General features: G+C 40.5%; 1 protein-coding gene and 1 non-coding gene across 4 annotated transcripts in view; one reads left to right on the forward strand and one right to left on the reverse strand.

The window, feature by feature from the left end:
- Rlf (RLF zinc finger) overlaps positions 1-23,450 on the forward strand; it is a 125,775-nt gene that overhangs the window by 30,063 nt on the left and 72,262 nt on the right. For 2 of the 3 annotated variants that reach the window (XM_003462277.5, XM_063236170.1), the window contains exon 1: positions 8,520-8,790. The exons of the other annotated variant lie outside the window; for it this stretch is intronic. In XM_003462277.5, coding sequence (XP_003462325.1) covers positions 8,551-8,790 — 240 coding nt within the window. In that variant the 5' untranslated portion in view covers positions 8,520-8,550. Of the gene's footprint in view, positions 1-8,519; positions 8,791-23,450 lie in introns of those variants that run through there. 3 annotated transcript variants of the gene reach the window in all.
- On the reverse strand, positions 22,906-23,024 carry LOC111754141 (5S ribosomal RNA). Its single transcript, XR_002788855.1, has one exon. It is a non-coding gene; the product is annotated as a 5S ribosomal RNA (ribosomal RNA).

The following is a 23,450-nucleotide window of genomic DNA, read 5'->3' on the forward strand; positions in this document are numbered from 1 at the left end:
TAGATGGCTTGCATAGCTTGCATAAAATCTTGAGTTCAGTCCTCAGAACTGTAAAAAAAAATATATATAGAATTATAAAACTAACCTTCTGGTTATTTCCATTCAGAAAAAAATGTAGAAAGAGGATTAGACCTAAAGTAGGAAGTCAGTGAAGGTTTCCTTCTGGAAGCCAGTCTTTTCTGGGTTGTAGGGGGACAGGGTCTCACTATACAGTTCATCCTGACCTTGAGATCATTTTGTAGCCCAGGCTGGTCTTGAATTTGCAAGGATCCTCCTACCTCCTGAGTGCTGGGATTACAGGAATGCACCACCACGCCCAGTTTAGCAAAACTGTTTTAAAAAAACAAACACAAAAGTCTGTCCTTGATAAAGAACAATGGTCACTTTTTTTTTTTTTTTTGTACCAGAGATCCAATTCAGGATCTTGCACTGATCAGGCAGACACTAGGCAGCTGAGCTAAATCCCTGGCCCAATGGTCACTCTTTATGTAAAGAACAACAATCATATATAGTCATTTCTATGATTTAGATCATGTTCTTATTTTTGTCTACTTAGATATTCTGGATTTGCCAAATTTCATCTTCATCTATCATTATCATCAGAGGGTGGATTTATCTGATATTTATGTTCTGTTTATTTATTTATTTAGGTTTTTTGAAGTGGTGGGCCTTTAACTCACAGTGACAAATCTACCTCAGCCTCCCAAGTGCTGGGGTTAGAGGTGTGTGGCACCACTTCTGTCTAATTTTCTTTCTTTCTTTCTTTTTTTTTTTTTTAAGGAGAAAGAGAAAAGAAAAAGAACAATGATAATAACTCAAGGCTCTAAAATTCTTCCACTCACCAGGGAAATGGTTAGTGTTTCCTTTGTTGCTTACCCTGCTGACCCCCAACAATCACTAAGAATGATGGAAATGTAGCTCTAGTTCGTAAATCCTTCACATTATCTTTCATGGAAAGGAATTAAGGCTTTTTTTTAAATTTTGAGACAGGATCTGCCTTTTTCATACATGTTGCATAATTTAACTTGATTTCTAGTGCTTTATTTGAGCAAACACATTAAAGCTCATTTTATTTTATTTTTATTTATTTTGTCTTTTTGAGACAGGGTCTTGCTATGCAGTTCAGGCTGGCCTTGGACTCACTTTGTAGCCCAAGCTGGTCTCAACTTGCAATAATCTGCTTGCCTAAGCCTCCTGAGTGCTGGAATTACAAGAGTGCATCACCATGTCCGGTTTAAAGCTCATTTTACATTGCTGAGTAGATTTGACCATAAAAGATTTTGTCACTATGTAGTAATTGTTAAACTGTCTCCATGAATAAGGTAAAGAAGTTCTATCAAGAACCATGGATACAGGGGAAATGCTAGATGTCAAACATACCAAGTTCATGTTCCTAGAAGTCAAAGAATGAATTTTAAGAAATGATGGAGGTTAAAAGTAGAAAATTTTATTGGAGAAAAGGAATTGAGAATGGGAATAGCTCCTGAGAGACAGAAGGGATCCTGAATGGGTAGCCAACAAGCCCAACTCTCAAACAGTTTTATAGAGCAAAATCATGAGGCAGGAACAACGTGGGTCAAAATTATGATCAACCAATAAGATTTCAAGTATAGTCATTTAGGTAATATTGATCTAATGGTAGCAAGAGTACAGGAGTGACACCAATAACCTTGGTCCATAATCTGTAGTCTTGACTGTCTTTACTCTTAGCAGTCTTAGTCTTATAGTTTTAGGAGACTATGGCTCACACTAATGAGATAATGGGAAATCGCAAGAGTGATCTCAATAATCCCAAGCTTCCATTCATCCCTTGGGAAGTATGTAAAACTAGTCATTGTGACTTTAATCTTAGATCTCGTCCAACCATAGTCCTGATAGATTCTCAGGGTTCTTTTATTTATTTATTTATTTATTTATTTATTTATTTGTCTTTTTTCATTTTTATCGGTACCAGGGATCGAACTCACAACCGCACACTTGCAAGGAAGGCGCTTATGCCACTGAGCTAAATCCCTAGCCCCTGTCCTGATAGATTCTCATCTTTTGCACTGACTCCCAGCCTTGTCTGACTGCCTAATATATTTTTGCCTAGCTTAGTTATCTATAATACCACTACTCTAGATTTCAGAAAAGTGTTGTGGAACAAACAAACTTTGTTTTCTTTTCTTTTTCTTCTTTTTATTTATTGAGACAGGGTCTTGCTATGCAGCTCAGGCTGGCCTTGAGCTCACTTTGTATCCCAGGCTGGTCTCAAACTTGCAAGGATCCTCTCACCTCAGCCTCCCAAATCCTGGGATTACAGGTGTGAGCCACCACTCCCAGCACAAATTCTATTTTCTGATGTAACAACCATGGGGGAGATGTAGCAAAGGATTGCCCAAGCTGTCATAATGGACAGAATCAGGAAAGATCTCAGAAAATTTTGAGAAAAGCAGTGTTCTGCCAACAGAAAAGGGCATAGTTTAACCATATTCTCTAATTCATTTTTTCTATCATTAGAGAATACATTGGTCACACAGTGGAGAGGCTGAATTATTTTCAACAGTAATAGCTGTTGGCTCTTACTGAACAATCATGTATCACAATTTTTTTTTTTGTCTTTTTGAGATAGGGTCTCTCTAGGCAGTTCAGGCTGGCCTTGAGCTCACTCTGTAGCCCAGGCTGCTCTCGAATTCACAACGATCCTCCTGCCTCAGCCTCCTGAGTGCTGGGATTGCAGGCATGAGCTACCATGCCCAGCTGTATCACAATTATTTACATGACTCTACTTTCTCATCTGATTCTTGTAAGTCTGCAAGTAAGTACCTGTTATCACCTCCACTTTATTTGTGACTCACAAACACTGTTGATCTCACCTATGGTTATCAAAGATGTCTCACACACAGAGCAATATTCTCAAGCCCTGAACCTCCACGACACGCTGAGCAGCAAGAAATGCCAACTTTCAAGCAGGGCACCTACCTAGCTGCATTGCCCTCTCCTGGACCACTGAGCTTTTTAGATGTGGCCCATCACTGTGCCAGAACCAACCCCTAAGGACGGGCTGGAGCCTCCTCTGTCTCCAGTGTGTCCGGGTAGCTCACAAAGATCCTCAAAACATTCTTGGGGTTTGGTCTGTTCCAGAAACAAACTTCCTCTAGGGGGCAGTGTGGATAAACTACTTGGGCCAATTTAGCAAAACACCTTTGCCCATTAAAACTATTACAATGGGGGCTGGGGATTTAGCTCAGCGGCATAAGCGCCTGCCTTGCAAGCAGGCAGTTGTGAGTTCGATCCCTGGTACCAATAAAAACGAAAAAGACAAAAAAAAAAAAAAAAAAAATTAAAAAAAAAAAAAAAACTATTACAATGGACCAACCCAGAGATTCAGTGAAGTTAAAAACTCGGTCAGAGGCTGGTCCGAAGGTAGTGAGTTATCTCAATTGATTGTTCACAGTCGGTACAGATTGAACTCCTTGTTCTACTCTTTCCCCCCTTCTCACTACTGCACTTGACTAGTCTTTAAAAAAAAAAAAAAAAACCTTGGTCAGGGTCATCAGCTACTCAGTAAAGGTTAAGATTCAATCTCTGTCTAACTTCAGAATGATTTCTTTTCATTCTATGGGGATGGCTTCCTGACCATTCTTTAGACCAAAAGGAATAGGACATAGCTTGTACAAATACATGGGAGCATCTACTCTGTTCCTAATTCATGAAGTAAACAAAAGAGAAATCTAGAAAAGCTAGGCATGGTTACACACACCTGTAATCCCAGCACTCTGGAGGCTGAGGCGGGATTGTCTCAGTCAGCCAAACTCAAGACCTTGTACTTGCCAGGCAGCTCCTATGCCGCTGAGCTATATCCTCCCTCCCAACACTGACATTTGTCCAACTCCAAACCTGTTTCCCTCTCTTTAGGCCTTTGTACTTGTTCGTCAGTCTATGTAAAACATTCCTCACTTGTCCAGCTCTTTTCAGTCCGCGAGGTCCTTAAGTCCATTCATTGATTTTTTTTTTGTCTCCTAGCCTCTTGTTTATTTTTTATCTTTGTTGGACATCCCAGTATTGGTTATTATACATACAAGTATTCATGCATTTTTGTTAGCAATCCTCCTTTACCCTGTAAACTTGCAGATAGTGCTAATGTTTGAAATTCCTAAATTTTCAATTATTTTTCTGCTTTACATTAGTCCTGTTTCTCCCCAAAGAACTCTGCTTCTCCCAAGTGGTCTGGTTTTTCTTTTTATTGTTGCTGCTGCTGTTATTCCTCTCTCCCCACAAAAATGAAATGCCAGTGTAACTAAGGACCACTTTTTCAGGACTGGATTATACTTCTATTCCTCAATTCCATTAATATCTATAAGAGGAGGTTCCAGGAAGAAGTGACACATTGAACAGAAATAAAGGCAGGGAAACTCTACACGGTTCTTGAGGCAGAGAAGCAACATACTCTATTCAGGCAGGTCACGAGGAACTCTGTACTCTTAGAAATAGGTGAAAAGGCTAGGTGTTGAACTTACAGGTGCGCTAGCGATTTGGTTCTATTTGAGAAAGGAACTGATGCGTGGAGGTGCACATCTGTAAGAGAGAGAGTGTGTGTTCGGGAAGCTGAAGTGGGAGGGTCACTCCAATTCAGGAGTTTGAGACTACCCTAAGCAATATCTCAAAGCAAGATCTTGTGCCAAAAAAAAAAAAAAAGGTTATGTGTATGCACATGCGTGTGTGTTGTTGGATTGCTTTAAATAATGGAGTTAAATTTAGAAAGTAGAAGGGATAAATCAGAAGCAAAGATACATTCTGTGCTTTTTTTTTTTTTTTGTCTTTTTCTTTTTTATGGGTACCAGGGATCGAACTCACGACAGCCTACTTGCAAGGCAGGCGCTTATGCCGCTGAGCTAAACCCCCAGCCCCAAAGATACATTCTGGAAAGTCTTTGCAACAATTCCTTCTGATAAGGCAGCCAAAGCTCACCCCTGGAATTTATGTCCCATTCAGCTCAGTTTTGTCATTTCTAGTCTAAGGAGGAGCAGTGGAAAAGGACCCCTACTCAGGCAGCAGTGGAGGCACTGGTTCTGCAGGTGGATTCTTGCTGTGGAAGTTCTGTGGGTTTCAAGGTGGGACCATAAAGGTGCCATGAAGTTTTCTGGTTAGGAAGCACGCAATCCCATCTCCTAAGTCTGTTTGGTGGTAGGGCTTCATGGGGTCAAGCAAGCCTCTAGGTGGTGAATGGCCCAAGTCTTTCCGCAGATGACCAGGGACTAGTCTAGCTGGTCAAGATTTTGTTGCTTGTGACCCAGAAGGAGGGCCAAGTCACCTTTCCCATTAGGCCTGGCTCTTTGATTTCTGCTAAACACCCTGAGAGAGTACTCCCTCCCCTGTGTTACTTGCCATAAATGGTTCTTTATACCTCCTCACCTACATCCCTACCTCATGTCTCCTTTACTCTTGAAGTTGGTAAACAAGTTGAGGGCTAGCTTTGCAGGTTACCATGGAGCCCCCATTTCACCTTCCATTAATTGCAGTCTTGAAGGTTAGCTTGGCAATGTGTACATGGTTTTTGGCTTTTATTGCACAGTAAGTACTAAAAATTTGTTTTGATCTTTAAAATTTTGAAGCTGTTTATGTATTTGAGACATGGTCTCACTATGCATTCCAGACTGGCCTTGAACTCACTCTGTAGGCCAGGTTGGCCTGGAACTCATGGCAGCCTCCCACCTCAGGCCGCAGAGTGTTAGGATTACAGGTTTGAACCATTACACATAGCCCTTTGAAGCATTTTAGATAAGTTTGCGTTTGTACTTTATTGTGTAAAAGATTGTATTGGATAAACCTACAATTATAATGAAAAGAGAAAGAACTAGGATTTTTATAGGAGTGCTGGCACAGAGCAAAGACACATTTTCCAGGCAGCGTCTCTGACAGGAAGGGGAAGGCTGAAAGCATCTGTGCGATTTGGGGGTCTCCGTTTCCTTTGAAGGGGTTCTCTGATCTTGGGCCCCTGGGTCATCATCAAAACACAACAGCAGAGGGGCTGGGGATTTAGCTCAACAGCATAAGTGCCTACCTTCAAGTGTATGGTCGTGAGTTCAATCCCCAGTACCAATAAAAAAGAAAAAGATCAAAAACAAAACAAAACAAAACAAAAAAACATAGCAGCGAAGCTTCCCAGAATGTAACCACAAGCTTCCTGAAGAGAAACAGAACACTCCTGGGGTTCTAATGACAGTGAGTAGGAGGTAACAGTCATGGAACATATTACAATGAGGTACTGAAGTATATATACTCTTCCATCACCTAGCAGCTACTTTCATCTCTCAAACTCTTTTTAGAAATTATGTGGGGTTCTGGGGATGTAGCTCAGTGTGAGGTGAGGCCCTGAGTTTCATTCCTGGTACCAAAAAAATAAGTTATGTGGTATTATTTATATGTTTTTATACCAAAAGTCTAAATAAGTAGAAACGGTGAAGAGAAAAGAGCTAGAAGAAAATTTCTGAGGACAACTTGATAGGATTTAGGGTATAATTCCAGCACTTAGGAGGCTGAGGCAGAAGGATTGCCTGTGAGTTCAAGGCCAGCCTGGGCAACATAATGAGACCTTGTCTCAAGGAAACAAACAAAAAACACCTGATAGGATTTAAAACCTACCCTGGTAAGATTTGAGGAAGAGAAAGAGAGACTAGAAAACATTTTAAAAGCCTGGGTGTGGGCATGATGATGCTTTCAGTTTTTTTGCTTTACACTAATTTTTTTCCAATCAGTAATATTTTATTTTATCAGTAATATCTAACTGTATCTATCTATATTTATATATATATATCACATTAAGATATATATATCACAGTAATATCTAACTGTATCTATATTTATATATATATCACATTTATATATATATATCACATTATATATCACAGAGAGTTTGTACCTATACATGATACAATTTCCTTTTTCCTATTCCTGTCCTATCTTCAACCCTCCTTCCCTTCCCATTTACAAAAGATGTTTCCTTTTTTTTTTTTTTACTTTTCCTTTCTTTCCCTTCTTCCTTTTTCTTCTCCTTTCCCCTTCCTATTTGAGCATTCCCTTCTCACAACACACATCTGTTAGACAACTTGGTTCTGATTTACACTCAGTTTCTCACACCAGAGAAACAATGCGATATTTACACGTGTGTCTGATTTATTTCACTGAAGCGATCCTCTGCTGACTCTTCTCTAAGCAAACTTCTGTTGCTAATTTTGTAAGAATGACATTATATTTCTCAGGTTAAATTAATAAACTGGACTCTTGTGATTTAATCCCCAACTAGGTAAAAGGATAGAATCAAATTCTTGAATTTGTAGGTCAGGAATTCTAGCCTAAAATGGGTGCAGTGGCATACATCTGTAATCCCAGCTCTAGAGAGCCTGAAGCAGGCTGGTTGCTGTGAGCCTGAGGCAAGCCTGGGCTACATAAGTGAGACCTTGTTTCAAAAAAGCTCCCCCTCAAAATAAGAAAAATTTAAAAAGTAGCTAAACTTGTGATGGATGTGATGGCAAACACTTGTTCTCTCCATATCTTGGTACTGCTATTCTCTTGTTTTGTGTTGTGTTGTTTTTTGAGACACGAGTCTTGCTGTGTAGTCCAGGCTGACTCTGGACTCACTATAGCCCAGGATGGCCTTGAACTCGCTGGGATCCTCCTGCCTCAGCCTCCAAAGTGCTGGGATTACGAGTGTGCACCACTCTGCCTGACTGGTACTGTTATTCTTAAGCAAGTTCCATGAGTTTTGCACCGATTTCCTGCACTCAAGCAACACTTTTTTCTCTGTCTCTCTCATACTTTGGGGTTCTTTAGTCCATTTAAGCTTTGCTTTTTTTTTTTTTTTTTTGGTCTTTTTGAAACAGGGTTTCACTACACAGTTCAGGCCGGTGTTAAACTCAGTTTGCAGCCCAGGCTGGCCTCGAACTCACAACGATCCTCCTGCCTCAGTCTCCCAACTGCTGGGATTACAGGCGTCAATTACCACACCCAGCTAAGCTTTACATACTTTGAAGTAGAAATAAAATTCGCTTAAAAAAAAAAAAGCCTCAGAGCCACTTATGGACGTTTATCCTTTCCCCAGTGATTTGTAACGCCCTCTCTGTCATAAGGCCACTCCCCTTAGAGCTGGCTTTCATTTCGTCCTCACAACCTGTGATTTTTAGTTTTCCTCAAGCAGGGATGCTTTTTCTTTAGGCTCCTCTCGGCTACTTTTCGCTCATTCTGCAGCTCACAGCTCACTTGTCACTTTCCTCCCACCTAAATTGTTTATTGGCATTTCCGACCCCGTGACTCTGTGACCTCGTGACTTGGTGACTCCCTGACTTCCAGGGGCCAGAAGAAACCTAACTGGGCCGGAGCCCCTGACCAGCTGTTGCTAGGCTGTCGCTAGGGCGGTTACTGCGGAGGCTAGCAGCACTCGGCGCCCCAGTGACGGGATCAGGCGAGCGCCTGCGTCGCCAAGACTAGCGTCACCGCGCTCGGGCGACCGGGGGCGGGGCCGGGGGCGAGTCACGTGGCTCGGTTGCCTACGCGCTGCTGGGCCGTGGGAAGATGGCGGACGGAAAGGGAGACGCCGCCGCCGCCGCTGCCGGGGCTGGGGGTGAGGCTCCGGCGGTAGCGGGAACCGGAGACGGAGCCGAGACTGAGTCCATGGCTCGGGGTCATCGCCCTGCATCTCCGGCTGCGGGAGTCCCGGGCTTACGACCGTGTCTGTGGCAGCTGGAGACACAGCTGAGAGAGCAGGAGGTGTCGGAGATCTCATCTTTGAACTACTGCCGGAGCTTCTGCCAGGTGAGGGACTGCCTGGCTGGCTCAGGGTGGCAGGGTGGCAGGGTAAGGAGGCCGGGGGAAGAGGCTTCCGATGTGTTGCAGCCGCCTAGGCTGGACTGAACGACACCACCCCCGTGTCGCGCCGCGCCCCCGTGCCGGGAAGGCCCAGCTCCGAAGCTCCACCGCTAGCCCCCCTCCGCCCCAGCCCGACTTTGGCCACTGATGGGGCGGGTTTCGCTGGGCCGGACTGAGCCGGGAGAGCGCCGGCGGCTCCCTGGAAGGGCAATGCCCTGTCGCCGTTGCCTGTGTCCTGGCCTAGTGCTTAAGGCCACGGCTCCCCTAGGGATTGATTGCTTGTTTCTACTGTAGATTGCTTTTTTTGAGTACGGATCTCCGAAGTGGAACAAAACCCAGGGTTTTTGTTTGTTTGTTTTTAAATAACTTAGGAAGAGGATTTGGGGCCACACTTAACCTTTGGAGTCAGCTGGCCCCTGAAAGGTGTGACAGGTGGCGTCGAAAGACGGTTAGGGCTTCCTGGTTAGGAATTGAGGAGCCGTTTGGATGTTTTGCCCGTTTGTGGGGGATATGTTTGTGCTGTTGTTTAACCTGTTTTGTATCTATTTGAGGATTGTGCTATCAGGAAAGAGGCTAGTGAGCTTTGTGTTGGCGATTAGTCTTTGCGTAGAAGAGGATCGGCAAAGATATGTACCGTGTGGCCTCTTAGGGCAGTCGTGTAATCAATCATTTCTGTGCCATAGTGGATCCTAGCCTATGGTTATATATTCATTGCACGTATCTAGTTTAATCTCTACGGTCACCGAGAGTTTTCTTACATTTGTAAGTCTTTTACAAATGGAAGTGTTTGCTGTTATTTCTACTTCTGATGTTTGTTCTATCAGGTTACACAGTCACCCCTCTGCTCCTCACCTGGCATGCCTCAGGGAGTATAAAATAATCGTATATTGGCGCTTGTGCTCTTAATGAGCCGTTGAGTGTAAGTTGAATAAATTGTGGAGCCCCAAAGTTATAATTTGAGGTGGGGTGGGGACAATCTGTTCTATCAGTTCGGAGCAGAATCAAAAGTTGATTTGTTTTAGTGAGCCAGAAGGACCTCATCTACTTAGGTGGAATTGTCCTTACTAATCTTTTCGTAGATTGCATTAACTTTAACTTTGGAGTGTGTAAGTTGCATTTCTCTGCCGTTATAAGTGGAGGTGAAATCATTCTTTGCTTCCTTACTATTAATGATCTTACTTATTTAATACTTTAACTTTACAACTTTTTGTTTTGTTTTTTGAGACAGTTTCTTACTATGTAGTCCACCCTGACCAGCCAAGCCTCTAACTTGTGATGAACCGCTTGCCTTGGCCTCCCGAGTGATGGATTATAGGCCTGTACCACCACCACGCCTGGCCCTTTACAATGATGCTGAGCACTTATATGAAGTGCTGAGCAAATAGAAATGAGACACTGTACTTCCCCTTGATGAGTTTACAGTGATAACTATTGTAGAAATGACAGTGTTTCCAATGCAGTTTTGGTAGTGATAGAAAAGGAAGTGGTATGTAAACAGTGGTGAGAGAGCTCTCACAAGACATCCCAGTGGGAAAGACAGTTAACTAGTAACAATAAATTTTTAAAAAGGTTAATTGTAGATTGTAATATATGCTTAGAACTAGGAGGAGGCCACTTTGAATAGGCCAGACTCTGTGGCTGAAAGGATGAAAGTGAGCCAAGTGGAGGTCTGGGGGGAACAGCATTTCAGTGCCAAAGGTAGAGGTGCGAGGGGGGATGGGGGTGTTATGGGAGAAGATGAAGCTAATTGCAGAGGGATTGGGGTGGGAAGACAACTGTGGATTTTCAGTGAAGCTTCTCAGCTGGAATTGTCTTCCTCCAAGAAAAACAAACTTGTCAAGAAATTCCATACATATACTGTTTTATGTCTAGTTATAGCTCCAACTTTATTTAATGTTGTGAGTATTAGTAACACCTGGAGACATGAAAACATGAAGATTTTTAAAAGAAAATATTTTGATAATTTTTTATGAGTTTTTTCCCCCTTGAAGTTTTCCCAAAAACATTTTTTGAACTAGTAAGAGCAGGTGTTCCTTTTACATTAGACTGTAATAGAAAGCACACTGGAGTGGGAGAAGTTAGGTCCTAATTATGACTCTGCTGTTTCATAGCTAATAACCTTGGACAAACTATGACTGCAAAGCTATATCTTGTTTTCTTTTTGTTAGGGGGATTGATATATCTTGTTTTCTAACCTTTATCTTACAATATTTAACACAAACAATAGAACAGAAAGTTTGTGTACAACTTTTACCAAAATCTGACAATACTTTGTTACATTGTTTCCAGTAGCCCAGACAGAACCAGCTGTGTTCTTAATCACCAGACCCAGAAAAAAAAAAAATGTAAAATTTTATGAAGGAGGAAAATTGTCACACATTAATCAAGTTAGTTAAATAGCTTTAGGTTTTGCATTTGAAAGGCAGAATAAGGTCTATTCATTTACTTAAACACCAATTGTGTGACATAGTGCTAGAGGTGGGAAGCTCAGGGCATATTGTAGGTAGAGAAAGTTAATACTGAAAAAAATTTCTTTAACACAGTCTAACTATGCAGTGTAGGTTGGCCTTTAACTATAGAGTATTTAGCCCAGGCTGGTCAAGTTGTAGCCCTCTCTTGCATCAACCTCTCAAATGCTGGGATTACAGGTGTGCATCACCACACCCAACTCTGGTCTTTGTTTAAACAGTAATAAAATAGGGTTTTTGTTTTTTTGTCTTTTTGAGGCAGAGTTTCACTATGCAGTGCAGGCTGACCTTGTGCTCATTTTATAGCCCTGGTTGGTCTCGAATCAGCCTCCTGGGAATGCAGGGATTACAGGAGTGTGCCACCATGCCCTGCTTTTTTTTTTTTTTTTTTTGTCTTTTTGAAACGGGGTCTCGCTATGCAGTTCTCTTTTTGAGACGGGGTCTTGCTATGCAGTTCAGGCTGACCTTGAGCTCACTTTGTAGCCCAGGCTGGTCTCAAACTCACAACGATCTTCCCACCTCAGCCTCCCGAGTGCTGGGATTACAGGCGTGAGCCACCACGCTCGGCTTGATGCCCTGCTTTTTTAAAAAATCTTTTGGAGACAGGTTTTCACTATGCATTTCAGCCTGGCCTTGAATTTACTTCAGCCTCCTCTGTGCTGGGATTACAGGGGTGTGCCACCACATCTGGCCTACAAATGCATCTTCATCAGGTGGTTAGTTAGAAATGTCCTGGAGCAGAAGATAGTCCTACATTTCTGTCTCTCCAGCATTCCGGGAGGCTTGAAATAGGATTTTATGTTCAAGCTAAGCCTAAGCAAGTTAGTGACTGAGCGAGACCCTACCTCAGAATGGAAAAAAATTAGAAAGGGCTGTGGATTTAGTTCAGTGCAAAGGTTTTAGGTTTATTCCTTATTCTTCCTGCCCCTAAAAAAAGTTGAACCTGTTGACTAAAAAAGACTATATCAAATAGATTTGTTTTGTGATGTATTAGGACTGTATTTTGTAGTCTCTTGCAGTACTTAAAAATAGCTCCATGTTTGGAATTAAACTAACTGAAAAAATAAAGGAATATATGAGTGGGTAGAGAAACATAAATCATTCTAAGCATATTTTCAGCAGTTTCCTTAGGTTTGTGAAGATGATAAAATAAAACTACAGAAGTGATATTTACCAAGAAAATGGTACTTTGCCAGGTGTGGTGGCACATGCCTATAAACTTGAGTTCCAGGCCAACCTAAACTACAGAGAGCCTGTGTCAGAAGACAAGCAAAAAGTCATCATTTATTTTGCTGAAAAATTTATATCTTTTCAAATTTTTGCTATAAAATACTCAGGAAACTAAGATTCTGAATGTTTTATAACTGGTAGCTCTATTTGTGACACAATTTTAAGACCCGAAATAAACTTCATTAACAAAATACCAGGAATTTTATGAGACTGATAGAATATTTTGTTTTGTTTTTTTTTTTTGTTGAGACAGGGTCTTGCTATGTAGTACAGGCTGGCCTTGAACTCACTTATATAGTCCAGGCTGGCTTCAACTCAAGGATCCTCCTGCCTCAGCCTCCCAAGTGCTGGAATTACAGATGTGGACCACCATGCCCAGTGAGACTGTCAGATTTTTAATGGTTGAAATAACTAAATACTGCCTATATTTTTTGGATTATTGATTACTTGGGCTGTGATTCAAATAAGCATATAACAATACCCTTCTTTGCACATAGGAGATACATTCCAAGACCTTTAAAGATGGCTAAAACTGCTTACGTTCCAAGCTCTATATAACTGGGTTTTTTTCCTGATACTTGGCAATAGTTTATTAATTAGGCACAGTAAGAAATAAAAATAAGTATTGATAAAATCAGACAGTTTGAGTATGGTTTGTCTTTCCGTTTTTTTTTTTTTTTATTGGTACCGGGCATGGAACTCATGACCTCGTGCTTGCAAGGCAGGCACTTATGCCGCTGAGCTAAATCTCCAGCTCTCTTTCTTTTTTATAGTATGTTATTGTGCTATTCTCTTCTTGTGATGATGTGAGATCTAATACCTAGGAGATGAGATTAAGTGAAGGGAAAGAAGAAGGCACTGTAGCTTTACCTTAGTCTACTCAGAAGGGTTACTTGGGCATAAAACGGTGTGTTAACTAAGCTGGCTACTAAAGTGATTCATGGGAGAGTACTCCCTACTAGTTGAACACACTAGACAGATAATTTAGGTCTTAGATAGGACAGAGCTGAATGACATTTACCCACAATGGTGCGCAATTTAAAACTTTTTTTTTTTCTTAAAAGCAGGCTCTTTTTATGTAGTTCAGGCTGGCCTTGAACTCACTTTGTAGCCTAGGCTGGTCTCAAACTCAAAAGAATCCTTCTGCCTCAGCCTCCTTAGTGCTGGAATTACAGGCATGAGCCACCAGGCTCGGTTGCAATTTGAAACTTAATACATTGATTGTTTATTTCAGGAATTTCCCATTTAATATTTTCAGACTGCAGTTGACCACTGGTAACTGAAACCACAGAAAAAGAGGGATTCATCATTTTAAGTTCTATGATGTTGTGCACGTTATTTTCTTTTACTGAGACAAGGTGTGGCTGTGTATCCCAGCCTGGCCTTGAATTTAGGTGATCTTCCTGCCTCAGCCTCAGGGCTAGGATTACATAGGCATGCCATCATAACTGAAGATAGTATTGTCTTTAAACCTTGGTTTGCTCATTTGCAAATGGAATGATAATGGAAACTGTTCTCTGAGGACTAAAAGGCAATCTATGAAACCTTGGCCCAGGCTTGTTTTTCACCTCTCACTCAACAGTCACAGTGCCCCAATTCTATTCTTTCTTGCATTCCAGAGTTTTCTACTTGGAGTCCATGGACCAAACCAGTAACAGGTATTCATGTAATGCAAATTTTTCCTGAGATGAAAAAATTTACAAGTGTATTTTGGGAAAGATTATTTTAATTTTTATTTAACAGCCAAGGCATTAAGGTTTTCATTAAATGTTTGCCAACTAGCTGCTTTCCATATGGATAGAATTACTACTTCAACAAGATCTCAGGTTATAGGGCTGGAGATTTAGCTCAGTGGCACAAGCACTTGCCTGGCAAGTGGGAGCTCATGAGTTCAGTCCCCAGTATTAAAAAATCAGGTCATCCAGGATTCTTCTCTTTTCCTTTCATTATCCTGTTGTAGCATTTTCTCTCAGTTTTTATACAGCAAAATTTTCTTATTTAGGACTCAGTGCAAATGTCTTCCCCACAAAGCTTACCCTGAATTCACCAGACAGGTTTTCTTTTGTTTGGTATTTTTGTGTTTAATACTGTATGTATAGTTAATCTGTTACTTCTTGCTGTCTCCTTAGTTCAGACTTCCACCTCTTGGAGCATCCTCTTCATTAATTCCTCTTGCCTTCTGACTGGCCTGTTTGCAGATCACAATCTTTCTGAATTGTAAATACAATCGTCTTCATCTCTTTGTTCTGAAAAAGTTCAGTACGATAGTTTCTTTTTCTAAAGGCAAGATACCAAGGCAGGCATACTATGCCTTTTAGAATCTATCCCCTTACTTTTCCATCTTTGTTTTTGTCAGTTTTCAGAATTCTCCATCTCTCTCTCTGCCTGATTAACTCTAGGATCTTGCCTTTTCCACTTGCCCATTGATCCTTTAAAAACCTGGCTCATGTTGGGGATTTAGCCTAGCGGTGTAAACGTCTGCCTGGAAAGCACGAGTTCCAGAGTTCGATCCTTGGTATCAAACAAACAAAAAACAAAACCCCCAAAACCTGGCTCAGTTATTGTGGTCTTTCAGAATGCTTTTTGATTTCAACAAACAGATTAGGTGTGTGTGGTTTTTTTTTTTTTTTTTTTTTTTGGTATTTTTTTTTATTAGCATTCTGTCCATCAGCATGATGCCTAAATATTTGTTCCATGTTTGACTCTTGTATTGACTAGCAAGGCAGCAAAAGCAGAGATACTATTTATTCTCTTTTGTATACATTTTGCCTGTCAATTAACAATTCCTGGCATATAAAACTAACTTATTGAGTGAGTGATATTGTATGATACACACAAGGGGCTGTATAATACACACAAGGTGATTGCTCAAAAAGAATACCTAGGGGCCTGGGGATTTAGCTCAGCAGCATAAGCACCTGCCTTGCAAATGTGTGGTCGTGAGTTCGATTCCTGGTACCAATAAAAAAGAAAAAGACAAAAAAAAAAAAAAAAAAAAAAAAAGAATACCTAGCCGGTGGTGTATCTTAGTGTAGAGCACTTGCTTAGTATGCACAGGCTCTGGGATCAGAATTCACCAAAATAAAGATGACTGACTATTAAATAAGAACATCTAATGTAAAAATCTAGTATGTAGACAATCATTTTACCATAGGAGATATTATGAAGCAGTGGTGGTGAATTTATGGCATATGTGCCTCAGCTATTTATTATTATTGAAAGCTCTAAAAGGGTCACCATCACTGGTGTAAAGGAATAGGATGGGGATACAATAATGTATACATTTACATGTGTGCATTGAGGAGTAGTATTCATGGAAAGAGAAATGGGGGCCGGGATAGTATTGGTGAAGAGTTAGCTGCCAAATTGGACCATTGTTAGATTTTAGGATGGGGAGGATCAGTCTTCCTAACTCCTTAAGAATGATAACTATGAAGAATCTTGGACTTCTTTAATATATCTTAAAGAATTCTTTAATATATCTTAAAGAATTCTTTAATGCGTCAGCACCTCTTATTGTGCTGCCTTATCTTGGGAAATGCCCAAATAGAAACTATATGACAAATAGTAATCATAGTACAAGCTAGCTTTGCAGTACATATGACCAAAATACAGTAAAAATGTAAATTGCAAAGTATTGCAAACTATGGGTCCTGTCTTTTAATGTGTACCACCATTCCCCATGTTGATTTTGGTTTCTTCCTGTGCATCAACACAACATCTGTAAATCAGGTACTCCAGGAGGCTGAGACCCAGAGGGAGAATCTAGGTTCAGACCTTGCCTGGGCAACTTAGGGAGATGATGTCTTTAAAAAAAAAACAAAGGGAGGGAGGGAGGGAAATGCAAAAAGGAAGAAAGGAACGTGGGAAGGAAGGAAATGAGGGAGGGAAAGAAAAAACGAAAAGCAGGAGATGTAGATCAGTATAAAAGCCTGGATTCTGCTGGGCGTGATGGCTCACGCCTGAGGCTGAAGTGGGGGGATCGTTGTGAGACCAGCCTGGGCTACAAAGTGAGCTCAAGGCCAGCTTGAACTGTATAGCAAGACCCCGTCTCAAAAAAGACAAAAAAAAAAAAAAAAAAGGCCTGGGTTCCATCCCCAGTACTGGTGTTCTAGTAGAACGCACCTTTTATTGCAAGACTGCAAAGACATTGATAAACTAAAACATACTTTGTTTTTAACATAGATCTAGACACTTTATTCCCTCTCCCAAAAGCCTTCTGTGACTGTCTTATGTAAAATAACCTTTCCCAGTCTCCTTCCCCCTCCTTGCTTTGTCTGTCTTGTATCACTGAATCCTATCTGATCTGTATCAGATGGAAGTAAGTGCCTTGAAGGTGTTGCCTGTTTTGTGTGTGGAGTATGTAGAATAGCTTGATGATCTTTATTTCTTTCTTCCCCTAAGTCCTCCACTAGACTTCTTTAAGACAAGTAAATCTTACCCATCTTTACTGAGAATTTGGGATCTTTTTTGGTCAACCAGTTAATGCTTCCTTCTAGCAGAAACTTAAGTTTTGTTCTTTAAGACATGATTACCTAAGAGTAGATATTGGTAAAGTAAATGTGCTTGGTAAACTAAAATGTATTTTGCTTTAAAAGTAGCCTAGATACCTTATTCCCCAGTTTGCTTATGAAAATTTTTTGGTGAAGGGAGAGGGTCTCTGAGTGTAGTTCAGGCTGGCCTTGAATTTATTATGTAGCCCAGGCTGGCATTGAACTAATGGCAATCCTCCTGCCTCAGCCTCCCCAGTGCTGTGATTACAGGTGTGCATCACCACTCCTGGCTCCTTTTTATTTTTTGATTTGTTATGTGATCTCACTAAGTTGCCCAGGCTGGCTTTGAACTTACTATACTCCTACCTCACGTGCTGTGGGCCACTTAGGTAACTAGGATTACAGACATGTAGCACCACATTGGACATGTTATTTTCATTTTACAGATAGAAAACTAAGGACAGAGAAATGAAGTAACTTTTCCAGTATCATGTACTTATTTAATATTGGCAAGGCCTTTAGACACTAGAGTTCATGCTCTTTCCCCCAATATAACCATTTATATCCTAAACATAAGATACATTAATTAGTAATTTGGTTTTTGTTTTTGGGATAGTCTGTTCAGTTTAGGCTGGCCTTGAACTCACTATGTAGCAAGTGCTCTACCACTGATTTATGGTCTTTTTTTTTTTTTTTTTTTTGTCTTTTTTTTGAGATGGGGTCTCGCTATGCAGTTCAGGCTGGCCTTGAGCTCACTTTGTAGCCCAGGCTGGTCTCGAACTTGCAAATATCCTCCCACCTCAGCCTCCCCAGTGCTGGGATTACAGGCGTGAGCCACCACACCCCGCTCTATGTTCTTAGTTCTGACCATGAGCTTTTTATGAAAAAATTTCCCCTCCAAAGTTTTTTGTAAATTTTATATTCCATATGAAATGTGTTTCATTATATTTGGAAGAAGTCGAGAATGAATTGTATTACGGATATATTTCAAATTTAAAGATTTGTTCATCAGATTTACCTATATTTCTGCAACATAGCTAGTTTGAGAATTAACATTGTAATTTGTCTGTTTCCCTTCACATTTGTGCTAAGTCTGATTTTTCCAATGCCTTGTATAGTGTTTTTTTTTTTTTTTATCTGTACCTGGGATTGAACTCACGACCGCCTGCTTGCAAGGCAGGGGCTTATGCCGCTGAGCTAAATCCCCAGCCCCTTTTTTTGTCTTTTTGAGACCAAGGTCTTTCTATGCAGTTCAGGCTGGCCTTGGGCTCACTCTGTAGCCTTGGTTGGTCTCAAACTTGCAAACAATTCTGCCTCAGCCTACCAAGTGCTGGGATTATAGGAGTGCACCACCATGCCTGGTTAGTTTTTGTTTTAGATAATGGTAGTTTGTAGCATTGATGGTTGATTTTATAGTATTTTTATTCGCAAGGAAATAACTTGTGTGTCACATTAGCCAGCACAATGTCTTATTAATGTGAACACAGGAATTATTACCAGACAAGATCAAATGGATGGTCTAGTTTGGGGATTGTATTTTTATGATACACATTCATATAAATAGATTGATTTACTGTTATTTAAAGCAATAAATTTTTTTGTTGTCACTCCAAACTAATACATGCTTATTAAGTGCATAAAGTTTTGGCATGCATGTGTCAGGCCTAGAGATGGATACCTAGGACCACTTAAATAGCTGGATGTGGTAGCACATGCTTGTAATCCCAGGTCTTGGGAGGCTGGTGCAGAAGGATAGTTGTGAGTTTGAGGCCAGTTTAGGTTGCTTAGTGAGTTTAAGCCCAGCCTGGATGACATGGTGAGCCTTGTCTGAATCAAAATAAAGCAAAGCAAAAAAATAAAACCGAACTGTCCACATTGACACTCTGGGAAGCTGAGGCACATGGACTGAAAGTTAAAGTTCAACCTAGACAATTCAGCAATTTATTGGGCCCTGTTTCAGAGGGAAAAAAAAAGTATGGAGATGCTGCTCAGTGCAAAACCAAACCAGGGAAAGTACTATGTAGACTTAACTGCTTAAAGGTTGGTATATTTATCAGATTTTTGGAAAAATACAAACATGTATAGGATTGTTTCTATGTAAATTAATTTTTTTCTTGCCCAAGTAATTCATGAGTATATTCTAATTATAAAAAATTAGAATAATACAAAAGGAAAGAGTAAAAGTTGAACGCTCCTGCCATACAGCCCTACACGCTAATACTGTATCTAGATGAACCATTAATAGTCTGGGAATATACACATGTAAAATTGTTCCCTTTAATTTTAAATGGAGTGGAACAGAACAGTAAAGTGAAACAAAAGAGTGATAGGACAATCGGAAATTCACAATCATTACTATATTATATAATCTTATCCTCTACTTGCTTAGGCTACCAGACCCAGGCTGCAAAATCAAACAACTTAAATGTCAGCTTGCTTTCTTACTGCAGTTATTATCATCTCGGCCTGTATCACATTCAGATGCTTTTGGGGAGGGGTGAGGCAGGAGGTGGAGGCCTCTTCCTTGCTGGTTCTCCCTGGCCAACAGGGCCTCGTCTGGCACACAGGGAGGCAGCAAGGCTTTCTTACTGCTTCTCTACCAGCACACAAGAAGGCTGCACAGCTTCCTTGCTGGTTCTCCCTGGCCAAGGTGTGGGGACTACCTCGATTACTTGCTGTTTCTCCGCTCTCTAAAGGGCCTTTGCCAACGCATGGGGTGCAAAGGCTGTGTTGCTTCCTTGCTCTTTCTCCCCATCTGGCAGGGCTGCTGCCCTGGTTTTTTTTTTATTTTTGCTGAATTCCTGAATTATCTCTCTCCATGGGCTCCAAGTCTCAATTTAGATCCTTCCTGTGTTCATGGGACCCCCCTGTCTCCTCCTTCTCTTTCTCATATTGCTATATTCCAGGGTCTGAACACCAAACTTGGAGAGGTTGTTTCTCAGCTGCTCACTGTTCCACCAATTTCCCAAAGCCAGAATTTTCCCTTTTGATAACACATGCATGTACCAGTGTTCAGAAAAATGATTTCAAGAATATGTACTAAGAACTTGCTTGTTTTACTAATACAGGTAACTTTTCATGTTAAATACATACAGATTTGCTGTATACAATAAATACCTAATATTCCACTAAATTACATTGATTTTTTTTTAATGGAAGCCCCCTTCTGCTGCTAGTTTCTCCAGTCACTTCCCAGAGGAAACCATTTTTTTTTTTTTTTTTGTCTTTTTCTTTTTTATCGGTACCGGGGATCGAACTCATGACTGCCTGCTTGCAAGGCAGGCGCTTATGCCACTGAGCTAAATCCCCAGCCCCTGAGGAAACCATTTTTAAGTCTCATATAGCCTTAAAGACTCAACTACAGTTTAGAAACTTAACTTGTGGCTGGTCCCAGTGCAGTGGTGTTTACAACTAATTGATCACAACCAGTTACAGATTTCTTTGTTCCTTCTCCACTCCCACTGCTTCACTTGACTAACCTAATTAAAAAAAAAGAAACTTGTTTTTTGTTGTTGTTGGGGGAGGGATTAAACTCATGACCTCTTAGTTGCCAAGCAGGCGCTTGTGCTGCTAAGCTAAATCCCTAGCCCCCTCTTGGGTCTTTTTGAAATAGGATTTGCTCTGCACTTCAGGCTGGTGTCAGGCTTATTTGGTAACCCAAGCTGATTTCGAACTTGTAGCGATCCTCCTGTCTCAGCCTCCTAGATTGCAGACATGTACCACCACAACCAACATAGCAACTTACTTCTAATTTACTGTATTGAGGATGTTTTTCTGTATCAGTACATATGAGTAGGTACTGTAAATAATTTACTTGAGGTCTTTTTTATCATAAATGATTCAGAGAATATCTTTATGAAGTGTTGGTTATTTGTATCAGTAGCTTAAAATTCTGTACTTTAAATTATTGAGTTGAGAATGTTTTTTAAATTTTGATGGGTATAGATGTGCAAAAAATGGGATATATGTTTTTGGCAATCATATTTGGAAATTTCTATTTCCCTTATCCTTGCCAGTCTAGTCTTAATTAAGCTTTTTACTATTTACCAGTTTAAGTGGCGAAATACTGCTATCACATTGTTAATTTGCATCGTTGTAATGTAATTTTTCATTTGAGTTAGAATTTTGAATTTTTTCTTCATCGTCTGTTTCTATCTTTTTTTTTTTTTTTTTTTTTTTTGGTACCAGGGAATCAAACGCATGATCTTGTGCTTGCAGGCACAAGCAGGCACTTCTGACACTGAGCTTAAAACTCTGGTCTCCTTAAATTTTTGGTTGTGACATTTGTTTCAGTTTTAAATTTTTGCTTATTTATTTATTTTTGGGTTTTTCATTTTTTTATTTTTGGTTTTTTGAGACATGGTCTTGCTATGTAATTCAGGCTGGCCTTGAACTAGAAGAGATTTTCCTGCCTCAGCCTCTCAAATGTTTGGAACTACAGGCATGTGTCACCATGCCTACCTTAAAGAAATATTTTTAAATGTTACTAAACTCATGAGAACTAGATCCCCCCCCCCCCCCAGTACTGGGGATCGAATTCATGACCACCTGCTTGCAAGGCAGGTGCTTATGCTGCTGAGCTAAATACCCAGCCCGAGAACTAGATTTTGTCTAATCACTGAATATGAGCATGTAATCTGGAAATTCTATACTCTTTTGAGATTCCGAAGAAAGTAGAGTTTATACCAAAGAATTCTAGCATAATTACTCCCAGCCTAATTTGAAGCTACTAGAATGTATGATGCATCTAGTGGCTGTGAGAAATTTCAGTGAAGTCATTTGTTGATCAGACATTGATCATTTATGTGTCAGAATATGGAAGCTGACATATAACCCATAGCTGACAAATGGGAAATTACAATTAGCTAACATTTTCCTTTTCTTTCTTTCTTTCTTTCTTTTTTTTTTTTTTTTTTTTTGGCTTTTTGAGGCAGGGTCTCACTATGCAGTTTAGGCTGGCCTGGAGCTCATGTTGTACCCCAGGCTGGTCTGAAACTTGCAAGGATCCTCCTGCCTCAGCCTCCCAAGTGCTGGGATTACAGGCATGAGCCAGCACGCCCGGCAGCTAACATTTTCTTACCATGTGACCTTTGTAAGTTTTCAGACGGAGTGTTCCAGAAGGGATAGGTCACCAAACCTGCTTGTTTTGTTTGTGTCATACAAATATATCATATAAATTACAAATTAAACCTAGAAATACATAAAGAAAATGAAATTTTTAAAAACTTCATAAAATATAAGCATTAGTGTTTTATTCTTGCACTTTGTGGGTTATCATTTACTACTCTACAGTAAATACTAATCCCATTGGAAGCTGCTGTACTAATTGAACTAAAATTACTTGTTTATATTAGTTGTTTTGTATGATCTGGTTTTTATTTTTATTTTTGGTACCAGGGATCAAACTCATGACCTCACGCTTGCCAGGCAGGCGCTTATGCCACTGAGCTAAATCCTCAGCTATATTAGTTGTTTTGTACACTCACTTTATTTGGTTTATTCTTTGTGGTGAATCCTGCTTAGTATTTTCTGGTGATACTGGGAACTAAACTCAGCATCTCATACTTGCTAGGCAGGTGCTGTGCCACTGAGCTATATCCTTGGCCCTATATTTTGATTTTTTTTGAGATAGCGTCTCACTATATAGTTCAAGATAGCTTTGACCTCCCTGTATAGCCCAGGCTGGCTTTGTATTTGCAGCAGCCCTCTTGTGTCAGGCTCATCAGTGCTGGGATTACAGATACATGCCATCATGCTTGTTTGTTTTGGTTTTTTGAGACAGGTTCTTGAACTCACTCTGTAGCCTAGGCTGGCCTGTAACTTGCAGTGATCCTCCTGCCTCAGCCTTCTTCTTCTTCTTTTTTTTTTAAAGCCTACAGCACCCGATATTTCCAGGCGGTCTCCCATCCAAGTACTAACCAGGCCCGACCCTGCTTAGCTTCCGAGATCAGACGAGATCGGGCGCGTTCAGGGTGGTATGGCCGTAGACATGCCTCAGCCTTCTGAGCACTGGTATCACATAAATTTATGCCACCATCCCTGGCTTTGATTTCAGTTTTAAAGGAACTGAAAAATGAAAATACTAAATCTAAAGCTAATTGTCATATAAATTTCTAGTAGTAAATAGATAATAATTCACATCTGAATCAGTCTCATTCCAGCCAGGGCAGATGCACGTAATCTCAGCATTCTGAGGCTGACGCAAAAAATCACAAGTTTGAGTTCAACCTGGGCAATTTAGCAAGCCTCTCTCTCAAAACAAAAATTAAAAAAAGAGGGTTGAGGATTAGTTCAATAAGAAGACTATTAAATCCCCAATCCTCCCCACCCCCCACCAAAGCCTCAATCCAGTATTCTGTGATCCTGAACCTTGTCTTGGGGTTATTTTAAAATTGAAAGCAAGCCACCAGTTGGG

Source organism: Cavia porcellus, unplaced genomic scaffold (assembly GCF_034190915.1).
Source record: "Cavia porcellus strain 051 isolate PalLab524CR breed Dunkin Hartley unplaced genomic scaffold, mCavPor4.1 scaffold_25, whole genome shotgun sequence".
NCBI lineage: Eukaryota > Metazoa > Chordata > Mammalia > Rodentia > Caviidae > Cavia > Cavia porcellus.